General features: G+C 48.8%; 2 protein-coding genes and 1 long non-coding RNA gene across 3 annotated transcripts; 1 reads left to right on the top strand and 2 right to left on the bottom strand.

The window, feature by feature from the left end:
- Window positions 1–247: 247 nt before the first annotated feature.
- Window positions 248–4155, bottom strand: LOC148184907 (uncharacterized). The gene is made up of 2 exons (XR_015774655.1): window positions 719–4155; window positions 248–575 (listed from the first exon to the last, which is right to left on the bottom strand). It is a non-coding gene; the product is annotated as an uncharacterized LOC148184907 (long non-coding RNA).
- Window positions 4156–5162: 1007 nt separating this feature from the next.
- On the bottom strand, window positions 5163–10237 carry PHB2 (prohibitin 2). The gene is made up of 8 exons (XM_005523819.3): window positions 10054–10237; window positions 9887–9971; window positions 9733–9812; window positions 9131–9315; window positions 6870–6999; window positions 6293–6396; window positions 5787–5864; window positions 5163–5249 (listed from the first exon to the last, which is right to left on the bottom strand). Exons 1-8 carry the CDS (start codon window positions 10178–10180, stop codon window positions 5169–5171), a joined length of 870 nt encoding a protein of 289 aa, XP_005523876.2. The 5' UTR covers window positions 10181–10237; the 3' UTR covers window positions 5163–5168.
- Window positions 10238–10424: 187 nt separating this feature from the next.
- EMG1 (EMG1 N1-specific pseudouridine methyltransferase) lies at window positions 10425–14464 on the top strand. Its single transcript, XM_005523818.2, has 6 exons — window positions 10425–10578; window positions 10664–10765; window positions 11091–11232; window positions 11601–11659; window positions 13217–13366; window positions 14139–14464. Exons 1-6 carry the CDS (start codon window positions 10438–10440, stop codon window positions 14250–14252), a joined length of 708 nt encoding a protein of 235 aa, XP_005523875.1. The 5' UTR covers window positions 10425–10437; the 3' UTR covers window positions 14253–14464.
- The last annotated feature ends 152 nt before the right edge of the window (window positions 14465–14616 follow it).

Here is a 14616-nt window from a genome sequence, read left to right as displayed (position 1 = left end):
GGTCCCAAAAGTTTTTTTTTCTCTAATTTCTCTGGAGTATTAGCTGTAATCCTGATTTCACTTGCAGACCTGCAAAGACTTACAAGGATGGCTCCAGCTTAAGTTTTTCTTATTTTATGTTGCCTTCAGGCTTCTGAAGAGAGGCTGTGACCAATTATGGCAGTTCCTTGGCTGTGAGGCTCAAGTGTTGGTGGTCATTAGGAAAGTCTGAGCACAGGAAGTCAGGTGTGACAAACTCTGACACAGCTTTTGCACCTAAATTTTACTTGCAGGTTTTCAATAAGTGAACAGACAAAGCCACAGCTGCTCTGACCTCGTGCTGGTGGCAGTGCCACTTCCAGCAGCAGCCTGGTCCAACAGCCTCCAGAGCCCCCTTCCCACCATGATTTATTCACAATGCATTGGAGGACGGACACTGCTTGCTGTCATTTGATATGGCAAGAAAGTTGTTTGGAAGACAAAGGACACTTGGTGAGCAGACCCTCTTTCTGTGTGCTGGACTTTAGTTTCCCTTAGCCTGTGAGCCCATAGGCCTGTATGTGCATTCCCCAGCTGGCTTTGCAATCCCATTGCCACTAGAGGAAGAAACAGGAAAGAGGCAGTGGCGGAAATAAGGAGCAGAAGTAAAAATGGGTGGAGTGACATGTTTCATGATGCCAAATATCCTCTTTTAAGCAATGGGGAAGGGGCTGAAATCCTAGTCTAAGGAAACACCTACCTTTGCCTTAGACCCCTGGGTAGCTTCAAAGGACAGGATTCAATTGTCTTCCTTGTTAAAAAGCTGCCACAGCCTAAAGCAAGGCATACCAAGGGTTAGCTTAAACTCTACCTGAAGCTTGAAAATGAAGACATCTTGTGGAACAAGGTTCCTGAGAACCTCATATGTGTTCAAATGCCTGAGCTTAATGTCCATGTCTGGTCTACAAAAAACTTAGACTGAAGAAGAACTTTCCTGATTGCCTATCAAGAAATACAGACTGTCAAAAGCAGTCTATTCTTCTTTACATAAGATCTGTTACACACAAATACTTTGGGATGATTATTTGAGAATGCATTTTCAAAGCTGGATCAAAGAATTTGTGCTTCCTTGATGTTGCAAGCTATGGATATTAGTTATGGCTCTGATTGCCAGTAAACTTTAAACCAGGAATGCATAGATTATATCTGTTCCTTTAAACATCTTATGCTCTGCTTCAGCATAGGAAGAAGTCCCTAAAGGCCTCTCTTCTTCCCTGAAGAGCCCAAGTTGGAGCTGTTTGTAAAAAGAGATGGTTGGTTGTAAACAGACATGGTCCTGTGTGTGACTGTCTTGACAATCATGATCAAGAAATAGCTGAGTTTAAAATTCTGGTGATAGGAGAAAAACTGTAAGTAAAGCTACTTCCCTGGACCTGGGGAGAACAGACTTTAGGGTAGCAGTCAATAAGGTCACCCGGGAATCTGCTTTAGAGGTAGTGGGGTACATAAAAGCTGCTCACTTTTTAAAGGCCTCCTTTCAACAGCACAGGAGCAGGCAATTACAATGTCTGGCCAGTGAGGCTGAGGGCTGGCTTGGCTGAGGAGGGACCTCCTTCTGCAACTTTGCTGAAAGTGTATGGACTTTGGAAAAACAGATTATACAGGAGGACAGACAGATATGCTCCTTGCCACTCTAGAGAAAAAATGCCCAAGCTCAAGTTGAAGCTGGTTGGTACTGTGGTGGGTAACAACAGGCATTTTAAAGTATGTTAACAGCAGAAGGAAGAATAAAGGAAACACTGGTCTGTCACCTGATGAGGTGGGTCATCCCCTTCCCCCAACAGTGATGAAGCAGAGACATTTAATGCTGCCTTAGCTTCTTCCTCTTAACTTCTTCCTCCACTTGTGATGGAGGGTGTCCGGAGCCCTGTGCTGGATGGCCATGGCTGGGGGAGTGATGAACTGACTTTGAACTTGTATGGGATTTGCTGTTGCAACTGAACACACGTAAGTCTATGGGACCCAGTGGGATTCCTCCCAGGGTGCTGAAGGGATGGCCAATGTAACTGTGAGACCTCTCTCAGTTATTAATCAACAGCCTTGGGAATCTGTAGAAATTGACATGGAAGCTAGTAAATGTTGTCCCAATTTTCAAGAAGTGCAAGAAAGAAGATCTTGGTAATTACAGGTCAATCAGTCTCACTCTGGTGTCTGGTAAAACTGTGGAGAAAATTAGTCTGGAAGCTATAAAGAAAAAGACTTGAAAGACAATGCAGTTGTTGATCAAAGTGTGCACGAGTTCTTGAAGGGAAAGTCATGCCTTACCAACTTAAAAACCTTCCACAACAAGGAGGTTACCCACCTAGTAGTCAAAGGGGAGGCCAATGTGTTGTTTTTTGGTGGTTTTTTTTTTGTTTGTTTTGGCAAAGCTTTTGATATTCTCACCATATCCCTCTGGACAGCATTCAGTGTACAGCCAGACGTGTACACAATTTCACCCACACAAAACTGAACAAGAACAAATGCCAGATTCTGCACCCAGAATGCTGTAATCCTGGATGTAAATACAGACTGAGGGATGAGACTGGGGTGCAGCCCTGCAGGAAAGGCTCTGGGCATTTTGAGTGATGGCAGGCCCTGACATGTATTATGCTGTACTAGGCACAGAGTAGTTAACTGGCCAGAGAAGTGAGAGTCCCACTGCACTCATGTCCAGCCTCACTACCACTGTGTGCATTTCATGCTCCACAACACAAGGAGGATATAAAAATGTTATAATGTGTCCAAAGGAGGGCAAAGACAAAACAAAGACAGCAAGGAAACGTGTGACTTACAAGGAGCAGCTGAGGATACAAAGTTAGCTCAGCTTGGAGAAGACCAAGGGCTGACCTAATACCTCCTCATCAAGTTGAGCAGAAGGGGAGTGCTGATCTCTTCTCTTTGGTGCCCAGCACCAGGACATAGGGGATGGCTTAAAGCTGCATAGGGGGAAGTTCAGATACCCTGAATCTGTCTCTCTTCAAGACATGTTTAGACAACGCTCTCACTTACAGTTTAACTTCCAGGTTGCCCCAGAATTGATCCTTGTGAATCCCTTCCAACTCAGGACATTCTGTGATGCTGGGATAACTTCAAAGTCCTAAATCTTAGTACAGGGCAGCCCAGAGAAACAGCAAAGAAACTACCCCTCAAGAACACAAGATCTTGATGTTGAAACACAAGCGAAGTTTAGTCAGTGGAGAAAGATTCCTCCTCCTCTTTTCAGCCAGAAAAGCAGAGAGGGGGAGAAAGGCTAAGGTGTAACAATGGAGGCCAGGACACAGCATAAAGATGCTTCTGTGACCTGGAAAAGCAGGTAAACCTACCCTCACCTGCAGCCCTTACAGGCAGCCAAGGAACCAGCCCTGGTCACCCACACAGCTGTATGAGCATCCAAACATCTTTCTTCTCTCCCCACACTGTGATGATCTGCCAGTGACCACGAGTATATTTCTTTCTTTTATTCCTTTCCCTTCATCATTCTCATTCTAAATTCAACTAAATAAAATCTCTGCTCCACCTCCCACTACATAAAATAACCTTTTTTTTCCATGCACTAAGCACACTTAGACATGATATAAATTTGGTTGGTTGTTTTTTGTTGTTTTTTTTTAATTTTTACAAATATTTGAAAGCATCACTGAGCAGACAGTGACACAAGTAAGATATTCCAGCAGTGACAGGCACCCAATGAATGGCATTGTCCTGAATTCAGCCCCAGGTTCTCCTGGGATCAAGAGTGAAAGAGAAACAAAATTTACTACAAAAAAGCGCCTGGTGCTGATGGCAGAAGAGCTCCCTCACTTGGCCAAAAAAGAATTTGATATCCTACACAAATCTAAATATTAATGAAGATTAGGGGCAAATATCCACATGGGTTAATACCAGTAAGCCCCTTTGCCCCCTCTCCAAATTTAACTGGTGGGATGAAGAAGAAATTACAGCTGCCTAGAGGCAGAGCCCATTCCTGTAACTGAATCACCACAGTTGGAGCAGAGGCATGGGGACCAAATCTGTCTACTGGATTAAAAACTTCATAGTGAGGACAAACAATACTAGTGGAGGGAGTTCAAAGATCCTCACTCTTATCTTCTGCTGGTCAGCAATGCTGGTTCTAGGAATCTTCAGCTTCTTTCATTTCTTCCCTTTGAGTAGACTGTCACTGAAAGGGAAACAGAAGGGAGTCACCAAACCAGAAAGCACAAACAAAGCTGTACCAGCCCCTCAATACAGATTCTGAGGTATGGGGTGTCACACCCAAAGGATCTGGACTTCTAAGTCCTTCCTATCAGGCAGAGTTTTTTTCCAAAGCCCCTTAAATCTTCTGGAACAAATATGACAGAATCTGGTCAGAGGAAGAAGGGTACTATAATTAAATATCCCATAGAAAAGAAACCAACTCTGGTTTCCCTTCTCAATTCTGAGAAAGCTAAGCTTTTAGCTGCATCCTGTTAGTTCAGTTGGCACTGCCTTTTTCAGTAAGCACTGGACAGGTCAGGCAAAGCCACCAAACTCCTGACAGCTCTGAAAGCAGGAAATGGGGTGTTCTTGCATGATCTGGAAACCTTTTGGAGAATAACAAAAGCATCTTCCCTAGAGATCATCAGCCCAAACCAACATAAATTCCCATGATCATCTTCCTGCCTCCTTACAGCCCTGTTTGCCATGACCACAGGATGCCCTGTACATGTGATGGATCAGAGAATGCTCCAGTTACTCCTGCCTTTCCCATGCAAGGCTCCTTGTGAGGCACACATGGAGCTCCAATTACTGCCCCCTTCATGTATATGTTTGTGTGGTCCCTGCAAGGAAAGCTTCAAGTTTCACATCACAAATGGGAATGGAGGTAGAGATTGGAATAAACTTACTGGGGCCAAAATGGCCCAGGCCACAAACATCCCAGGGAACAACACCACCCTGGTTCCAGTACTAACAAAAAGGATCAAAATGTACAGTGCCTTACCTTCCTCTGTGTCAGCAGATGCAGTAAGGAGTGAAGGGTGGGAAACAAAAAAAAAAGAGCAAATTGATTAGATTTAACAAAAATTTCCACAGGAGAGGCTTCTCCCTACTTGGCACCAGGCTCCCCTCAGAAAAAGATCCTGAGAGAGCTCCAGAAAGGGAAGAAGCTTCCCAGGTAGGGTGCAGACAAACCCAGGCACCCAGCCCCTTTACCTGGTGAAACCCTCATCCTGCAGGTTCAGTACCAAGTTATCGGCTGTGAGATACACACGGTTTTGTGAGGCAGCAATCTGAAAAAGAAATGCATTACAGACATGGCATCAAGGACTAAAAATGCACATGGAGGAACAGCACTAGTAATCTATCTCCCCCTTCAGATACAGCACTCTTCCTTCACTTAAGACCTCAGTTAAATCAATGCAATTCCCCAAAACAACTCTCTCACTTCCCATCCCAGAGCCATCAGACTTTCTAAGAAGTGCTCATTCTGTGTCTCTGTCACAAAGACCTTTGATCCCACATTTATCTGTCCCCCTTTCTCAGCTGCAGGTAACCAGAAGCTTTCGGTATCTGCAGCTGAGGGTGGGTGATGGAATCTGATGTGGATCTGGTCTTGTCATATGAAGGGCACAAACTCTGAGCCTCCCATCTAATTGCAGATCCTTGCTAAACTCTTAAGCTCTACTTGAGCAGAGAAGGGCTGGGCCGGAACAAAGATCAGGACAGGGCAGATCACATTCGCCTTAAATTCATCATGTGGCCACTGGGCTGGGGGACAGCACAAGGACTGCAAAAAGACAAAGGGAATTCTGTGCCCCAATGCTCACCGTTTTTGAGATGTTTTGAGCAGCTCGGATCTTGCGTAGTTTGATGTAGCCTGGATTCCTGCTGAGAGCTTCCCCAAGGTACAAGGGAACAAAAGTTAAGGAAAATCCCGCAAACAGAAGCCGCTTACCCTCAAGGAATTCTTCCTAAGCCATATTAAAGAACATCTTAGTGAGTAAAAAGCAATCTCTATCCCAGTAACATGGGCCTTTGGGTAGGCATATTTTCACCTGCCCAAACGAAGAACATTCTGGATTACGGTCACACACAGCCAATAAAAGTTAAACTTTACAACAAGGCGCACAGGCCCACGGCCTTCTCTGCTCTGACCTGTAACCTCAGACGAACCTCTCTCCAGCCAACTGGAGAAGGGGAGGGGGAAAAGAACAGTGACCTACTTGAACCTATCATCCGATCACAGTCTCCCAAGCATGAGCCCAGTGTGACAGGTTCTCAGGACTGTCAAGCTCACAAGCCACATCCCACAAAATCTCCCAAAGCAGGATATCATCTTGGCAGCTGTCGCTTCCCCCTCAGCCTGAACTATCTTCTGCTTCTGCTCCTGCTTGGCCTTCTCCACCAGGAACTGGGCACGCTGTGCCTCCTGCTGGGCTGCAAGGAGAAAGGACACAGGCATTGGAACCATGTTGTGTCTTCCATCATAACTTGAGAACTGAGGCCTAGGGGCTCTGCTTCCCAAAGAATCGGTAACATTCTGGGACCACAGCCAAGTACAAAACGTATCTGAGAGCACTTCACTTTTTCTTGAGTAAAACCCACAGCACCCAGACCCTCCACACATAACCCCCATAGTGAGTGACAGAGTCCCAGTCTGAAGATGAACCTTAGTTTTGGGAACTCAGTCCCTCTGATGGTCTATCCCATTAGCTATGGCTTTCTGGTAACACTTGTAAAATAAATCTGTTCAGCTCTGTTACTAAGGAGGCTTAGAGATTTGTAACCCTGTACCTGTACTGATACAGTGACCCAGCAGTGACACACTAGCCCAAATTCCACCTCCTTGCTTAATAATTCAGTGGAAAGGCAAAGGCAATCCACCCTTTTCAGGCACCAGTGGAACTCACCCACTTGCTTAGCCTCCACAGCGGCTGTATATTCACGACTAAAACTGAGCTCTGTGATAGCCACATCATCCAGGATGAGGCTGAAATCCTTGGCTCTCTCTGTCAGTTCTCGCCTAATGAGCAGAGACACCTGAAACACAAACACAGCAACAAGAGTAGTACCGAGCACAGGTTGTTCCTCACTTCCTGCACGCTCCAGAAGAGAAGCACAACTGCTCTTCACAGTGTTGGGAGAGACATCCCCAACCCAAGCTCCAAACCATGGACATCAATACCATCTCTGAATAACATATCCACAGCCACAAAAAGCATTCTCAAAACTCCATTACAGCTCATTTGCAGTTACTGCTTAACTGTTCTATGCAAGTAACACTGTGAAACTAAAAAACCTTGAAAGAATCTTTTGCTTTCACATCCTGCCACATCCAGTTCCATAGTTGCCACAGTTCTGGCAATAGGCATTTCCTTCTCCATCTCGGATTTGCCACTGTTAGAAGGCTGTGCTTTCATAACTGTATTCCAACACAGAAAAAGAAATGACCACATAATTTTTTTAACCCGTATCACATCTCTTAATTAACAAGCTCCTTGTCTAGTGTAACTACTCCACTTTTTTTGGCTGCTTTGGGTGGGTGTTGCTGCTCGATACTTTGATTTATTCTACATTTACTTGCCAGCACCTTTTTCAGGCAGCCTGACAAGTCCTAAATATCGACTTAAACAGAAACTATTGCTACAGTATCACATGCTCAGTCAGTCAAGCATTTGCTTTTACTTTTACTGCAGCTGTTTCCAAGCAGAACTCTAAATAGTGACAGAAATCCTTCCTGTGTGAACTGTGAATGCACAACTACATAAAGCCACTTAATTTTTTTCTGACTTTCAATCCCTTCAATTCCACATTGCTTTGTAATAACAAGCACTGGATGGATACATGACAAGAAGACACATGCAATTCAATTTGTTCTAAAGTTTCAGAGATCAAAGAACGATCTGAGATCACAGATGCTTAAAAGCCTTTGCTTCCAATACAGCCAAAACTCTCTCTCTCCTTTGCTGTCCCATCCTCTCCACGCCCTCTCTTTCTACATGAAGACTAACAAACCCCTCCAGTGCACTCCATGTGGATGAGCACAAAACCTTGAAACCCCTGACCAGAGGGATACAGATCATTTCTCATAAAACCCGGATACTCAGTTCTACTCTTTGGCTCTTTTGACATGGATCAGAGATGTGGTCTCTGACAGCTGAGAGATGCTTTGTATTTAATCCAACAACTTTTCCTCTTGAGCACCCTCCTGGTCCTGCAGGATCTCCTCTAAAACCTTTTAAAGACCAGCACCTCCTCTCTGCACCAGCTGCTGCAGGTGATGAGAACTCTCAGAACCCCTGGCAATCAAGCTATTACAATACAAACTTTCACAAATAGGCATTTTTAAGCTAAATATTTCTAATATTTTGCAACACTCCCCCAGAGAACACTTTAAGCTTTTTCTAATCAGTGCCTGCAGGGAGGGTGCCAAGACAACTGAGCCAAGCTCTTCTCAGTGATGTCCAACAACAGGACATGAGGCAATGGGCAGAAAGGCAGAAACTGGAATACAGGAAGTTCCACCTCAATATGAGGAATAGCTTTCTTACTGTGCAGGTGACAAGAGCACTGTAACACATTGCCCAGAGACGTTGTCCCTCGCTAGAGACATTCCAGAACCATGTGGATGCAATCCTGTGCCACATGCTCTGGGATGACCTTGCTTGAGCAGGGAGGCTGGACCAGATGACCCACTGTGGTCCCTTCCAACCTGGCCCATTCTGTGATGGTAAACAGAAGTTATTTGCTACCTTTCTGTAGCAACCACTGCCGACAGGTTAGTGCTTTGTTAGTTGCTCATTCCCATTGCTTTTCAGATTTTTCAAAACTGTTTAATTTGCTCTGAGAATTGTTCTGAGATCCATATTTTTAAAGCCACCAAAGCCTGTTGGACCATGAAGGAAAGCAGCTCTCCCACCCCCAGTGCTACATTTTGGTGAGTTTTGCACTCTGTGTACTACCAACAGAGCCAGCTTCCTCCTCAGAAGCTGCCAATAAAGCATTTGTACATGTACCAGAACCAAACCGTAGGTGGAACACGCTTTCCCTGTGGATGCACTATCCACAGCTGGATACAGTTATCCTTCCTGTATCTGCCACGAGGCTCCCCCCACCCGCCGCTCTGCAGCTCCTCTGTGAGCTGACCCCGGGCAGGCGTGGCAGGGCTCACCTGGGCTCTCTGCGTGATGAGCTGCGAGGCATTGAACTTGGCCACGACGCTCTTGAGCACCTCGTTGACGATGGAGGGCAGGACGCGCTCCTCGTAGTCCAGCCCCAGGCGCTGGTACATGCTGGGCAGCTCGGCCGCGTTGGGCCGTGTCAGCACACGCAGGGAGATGTTCACCATCTGCAGGTCTGCGGGGACAGCCAGGGGGTCAGGGGCCTGCGGGGAACATGGAGAGCCCCTCCCCAGTCCCTCTCCATCAGGAACTGCAAGGGTGGGACACGGAGCAAGCGGCACCAACCGGGACAGGGACGTTTGGGTTGGAAGTTAGGAAGAAATCCTTTACGGTCAGGGTGGTGAGGCACCGGCTCAGGTTGCCCAGGGAAGCTGTGGATACCCCAGGCCTGGAGGTACTCAAGACCAGGTCGGACGGGGCTTTGAGCAACCTGGTCTGGTGAAAGGTGTCACTATCCGCGGCAGGAAATCGCGATCGAACGACCTTTAAGGTGTATTCCAACCCCTTAACACTCCATAATGGTCCGAGGAGCGCCAGAACTACGGCGGAATTCCTGTCCCGTGCCTCCCACCTCGTGGCCCCTTTCGCTCACCTTTGGAACCAGTGGGGGAGGAGATTTTCCGCGGCCGCGCTCGGATATCGTAAATGATGGGATACTGGAACCAGGGGATCCTGCGGGGGGCAGAGGCGCGTTAGGGGCGAGGGCCCCGCCGGGCCGGGGGGGCCGGGTGGGGGCCGGGCCCTACCTGAAGTGCAGCCCCTCGGCCAGGATGGTGTCCTGCTGCACGCCGCCAATGCGGTTGAAGAAGATGGCGCGCTGGCCGCCCTCCACTGCGGGGAGAGAGCGGGGGCTTGGTCAGCGCGGTCGGCGGGCGCGAAGGCTCCGAGGGGTTGGGGGGGGGACTCCACTCACCAATGAAGACGGACTCCCGCACGCCATAGGCCAGGGCACCGGCGCCCAGCAGCAGCTTAAGCGCGGTGCCGACACCGCGGGGCCCGCTCGGCAGCCGCCCCGCCAGGTCCTTCAGGTTCTGCGCCATGTCCGCCCCGCCGCCGCCCCCGCCGGGAAGGACACCGGAAGGAGCGACCGCCGTGAAGCTCCGGCGGGAAACTACGGCGCCGGGAGCGCCCCCGCTGCCCCTTCCCGCCCCCTGCACTCGCCTTCCGGCGCGGCGGCCGCGGCGCTCCGGAAGCGGGTCCGGCCGGAGCCAGATAGGGGGCGCGCCCCGGCGCCATCTTGGGTGGCCGCGGCGGGAAGGGCGGGGCCGGGGCGGGGCCGGCGGGGCCGCGTGACAAAATGGCGGCGCCCAGGCGGCCACGTGGGGATGCGCAGGAGGAGGAGGAGGAGGATGAAGGGCGCTCGCTGGCGGCCAAGCGGTCCCGCGGGCAGCGGCGGCTCCTGGTCGTGCTGGAGGGGGCGAGTCTGGAGACCGTAAAGGTGCGGGCGGCGGGAGGTCAGGGTGGGTCCGGCCCTGCCGCGGATGCTCTCCCTCCCCGCTCACCTGTCCGTGCTTTGGCCGTAGGTGGGGAAGACGTTCGAGCTGCTCAACTGCGATAAGCACAAGGCGCTGCTGCTACGGAACGGCCGGGACCCCGGGGAGGTGCGGCCTGACATCACCCACCAGGTACCCGCTGTGGCGGCCTGGGCTGCTCGGAGTAGCGCGGCAATGCGGCTCGGGGCGGCCGTCCCTCGGGTCTGGGGGTCTGCTTGTGCCCCTGAAGGCCGGGGACGAGTTTGGCCTCCCCCGCTATACTGGTGCGTTTTGGATAGAGTCGCTATTTGGGTCTGGATTTAATTCCTTAGCATCACACCATTACATTCTGTAATCAGGTTAGCTTTCGGCCTCAACATCGGTCCTTTGTGCAGCTGTGTGGGCTAAGCCTATTTTTTCCCTAGAAGTTTCTCTCTTGTGCCTTTCTATTCTCATTACCGTGTCCTTTTGCTTTCAGAGTCTCCTGATGCTCATGGATAGCCCCCTGAATCGGGCTGGGCTCCTGCAGGTTTATATCCATACCAAGAAGAACGTTCTCATTGAAGTCAATCCCCAAACCAGAATACCAAGAACCTTTGATCGATTCTGTGGTCTTATGGGTAAGTGACTCAAACTCTACACCAGCTATAGAATAGTACAGGAAGGTGGACAGGATGGGAGGAACTCTGGGAAAAGTAAAAAACTGGCACTGACTTTAAAAAGTGAAAGTGAAAAAAGAGCAGAGAAGTGTAGGCATCTTTTTGGGATGTTCCAAGACACATACCCCAGCTGTGTGTTCCTTGGCACAGTGGGGAATGCCTGCAGGAGGTTGTGCTGTCAGCAAAATAGCTTTTTTCAGACTGTGATGGGACCTCTGAAGGTGGACTTGTTGTCTACCTCAGCTCAGGCAAAGCAAGGGATTCCTCCAACAAATTACCACACAGCTTAAGTAATTTTTTTTTTTGTTTGTTTGTTTTCCCTTTGCCAGTTCAGCTGCTGCATAAGCTCAGTGTTAGAGCAGCTGATGGGCCTCAGAAACTGCTGAAGGTAAATATTCTGTAACTCTTCACAGCTACTGTTACAATGTTCTAACAGCAGTGTAGGAGGTGTTTTTTTGGTTGGGGGTCCTGGTTGTGGGTGTGGTTGCTATTCTAGTTTGTCACATGATTGTGGGGGGCCGTGGTTTCAGGGGGGCTCTCCCACATGCTACCTGCCTAGGAGCTGCTGCTGCAGGAAGCAAACCCCAAACACACCTGTCTTTGGAGCTGAGGGATCTGCTTCCTCATGTCAGCCTGACTGCCATGCCTGGGCATTGACACTTTTTGAGTACAGCTTTTAAAATGGCAGAGAGAGGTGGAAATGAAGATAGAATTAACTGGAACAATTTCTGCAGTTACAGAGGGGAAGACTGGATAAACCACAGGGACAAAGGGTTTATCAGGATATTGGATTCCTTGGATGAAGAGCTACCCTTGTTGCTGGAAATGCCAGAAAAGCAGCAGCCTGAGGAAGGTGATGATGATGTCACCTTGGCAGAGAAAGCTTGGTCCTAGTCAGTGCATCTGCCCCAGGAAATGGGTCAGCAGGCAGGGAGGGACAAGGAGCAGCCTTTTCCAGACAGGGTTGTCATGAAACTGTCTCAAGGAACATGCCAGAACAAGGAGCTTCTGGGCCAGAGCAGGGCCTCACTGTGCAGCTCCTTAGCCAGCTGCAAGACTCCCAGACTCAAAGAACCAATTATGACTTAAATGTGTTTTGTAACTTTCTTCTGGAAAATCCAGATTCCCCAAAGAAGGAGAGTGGTTTTAAATCCCAGCAGCAGCCTGCTTGCCAGCCAAGATGAGACAAAGTTGCCTAAAGGGGACTACAGGAGCTCCTTGCTCTCCTTCTGCACCCATTTCAAGAGCATCTTCCAGAAACACAGAGAGACCAGCATCATCTGGGCACATGTGCTGGGGTTTGTTCTGCCCCTCTGCCTGGGGATCCTGACCATGCTGCCCAATGTGTAGCTCATGGCTTCTCTGCAGGAGAAGGTGGTGTTTGGGGTGTTCTTCCTGGCAGCAGTGCTATGCCTCAGCTTCTCCTGGCTATTCCACATTGCCTACTCTCACTTGGAGATCTTGTGGACTTTTTCGGTTTTGGAATGTTCAGGAATTGCACTGCTGGCCATAGGGAGCTCTGCTACTCGTTCTACTGCTCCCCACAGCCAAGACTCATCCACCTCTACATCACCTGTATCCTGGGCATATCTGCCATCACTGAGCCTCAACCCCCCTGGCGTTGTTTTTGCTCAGGGTGTGCTTGGAGGCTAATCGGGGGACAGGGAAACAGGGTGTGTACCTCAAGGGGATTTGATTTGTGGGCAAGGACAGTTTTTGATGTTGAATTTTGTATGTAATGTTGGTTGTGGAATGACACCACCGCTGTATTTTGTAAATCCAGTGAGGATGGACTGCTCCAGATGCAGCAGTCATGAGCTCCTGATGCAGCCTGCAAACAGCTGATGAATTTTTTGTTTGTTTGCTGCTTTTAGCAAACAATGGATCTAGTTGTGTGTCAGGGTCTGTTACCTCTACACCCCTGTTCACTTTCTGCTTTCTGTAGGTGATTAAAAATCCAGTCAGTGACCACCTGCCCGTGGGCTGTGTGAAGATTGGTACCTCTTTCGCAGCGTCGCAGGTGTCGGATCTGCGTGAGCTGGTTCCCGCAGCAGAGCCAGTTGTCATTGTGGTGGGAGCCTTTGCCCACGGGTCGGTAAGTGTGTGTAGCCCTTCTCTGGGGCTGTAAAAAGGTTTCAGTCTTGTTCTGAGTATGGAGGTTTGATCTGCCCTTTTTTTTCTGGCTTGGTTTCCCCTCCACCCAGCCCCCCATTTTTCCCTGTATGCTTGTCAAATGAAAGGCCCAAAACTACACCACTTGGGACTGTTCTCCCCCCCAAGGGAGGGCATTAGCCAAGGCTAGCAGTTCCCTGCTGAGGAAGTGCTGTGCCTCTGCAGTTGTTAGGGTTGGAAGGGATCTCTGGAGATCATCCAGTCCAACTCCCTGCCAAGGCAGGGGAGCAGGTGACACAGGAACATATCTAGGAATCTAGGATTCTGAATGTCTCCAGAGGGAGACTCCACAACCTCCCTGGACAGCCTGTTCCAGTGCTCTGCCATCCTCATCATAAAGAAGTTCTTCTACCTCAGGAACTTCTTGTGTTTTAGTTTATGGCCACTACTCCTTGCCCTGTGGCCGGGCACCAGAGGAAAGAGCGTGACACCATCCTCTTGTCACCCATCCTTGAGATACTTACGTGCATTAATGAGATCCCCTCTCAGCCTTCTCTTCCCTAGATAAAACAGGCCCTGCAGTCTCTCCTCATAAGAGATGGTTCCTCGTCCTAATAATTTTTCTAGCCTCTGCTGGACCCTCTCCAGTGGCTCCTTGTCTTTCTTGTACTAACAGAGATGGGGCTTAGTGAAAGCTTTTTGCAACTCTTTTTTTTTTTTTTTCTTTTTCCATTTTCCCCCTTCTCTTCTTCCAGGTCAATGTTGACTACACAGAAAAGATGGTCTCCATCAGCAACTATCCCCTTTCTGCTGCCCTGACATGTGCTAAAATTACTACTGCCTTTGAGGAAGTGTGGGGAGTAGTGTGAGCTCCTGATGCTACTGGTGTCATGATGGACTTGTATACAGGGATTTCACATTCTGGAAAGGCTCTTTAACTTGGGTGTGGACCTGGTACAACTTTGGGCTCCTGGAAAACACTTCAACTTTGTCCTTTTGGCTTCTGAAGCAGTGAGACTTTAAACGGACTGCCCCACTGACCCTTTTTCTTCCTATTAAAGGTACCTTTTTTAATTAAAAAGTGCTTGTGAATTTTACTTTCTCACTTTTCATATGTGGGCAGGCTGGATCCCCTTATAGCAGGGACTTGGCCCAAATTTGTCACAGAACTGGAATTCTTAGCTGTGCCCTGCTCACCCTGGTGTCACTTGGTCCTGTAGAATCGCCTTACTT

This window comes from Pseudopodoces humilis, chromosome 2, assembly GCF_049639895.1.
Source record: "Pseudopodoces humilis isolate 2021_Gansu_Grassland_sample_001 chromosome 2, ASM4963989v1, whole genome shotgun sequence".
In the NCBI taxonomy this organism is placed as follows: Eukaryota; Metazoa; Chordata; class Aves; order Passeriformes; family Paridae; genus Pseudopodoces; species Pseudopodoces humilis.
The sequence above is the reverse complement of the archived record's forward strand: the minus strand, read 5'-3'. Positions and strand labels throughout refer to the sequence as shown.

Bases quoted from the DNA above. Each gene is read 5' to 3' on its own strand.
- EMG1 (XM_005523818.2), top strand. From the start codon at position 10,438: ATGGCGGCGCCCAGGCGGCCACGTGGGGATGCGCAGGAGGAGGAGGAG. The intron at 10,579-10,663 runs GTGCGGGCGGCG...CTTTGGCCGTAG, and splicing joins CGAGTCTGGAGACCGTAAAG to GTGGGGAAGACGTTCGAGCT. The intron at 11,233-11,600 runs GTAAGTGACTCA...TCCCTTTGCCAG, and splicing joins TCGATTCTGTGGTCTTATGG to TTCAGCTGCTGCATAAGCTC.
- PHB2 (XM_005523819.3), bottom strand. From the start codon at position 10,180: ATGGCGCAGAACCTGAAGGACCTGGCGGGGCGGCTGCCGAGCGGGCCC. The intron at 9,813-9,886 runs GTAGGGCCCGGC...TGCCCCCCGCAG, and splicing joins GCCGAGGGGCTGCACTTCAG to GATCCCCTGGTTCCAGTATC. The intron at 5,865-6,292 runs ATATCCTGCTTT...GTTCCCTTGTAC, and splicing joins AAGCGACAGCTGCCAAGATG to CTTGGGGAAGCTCTCAGCAG.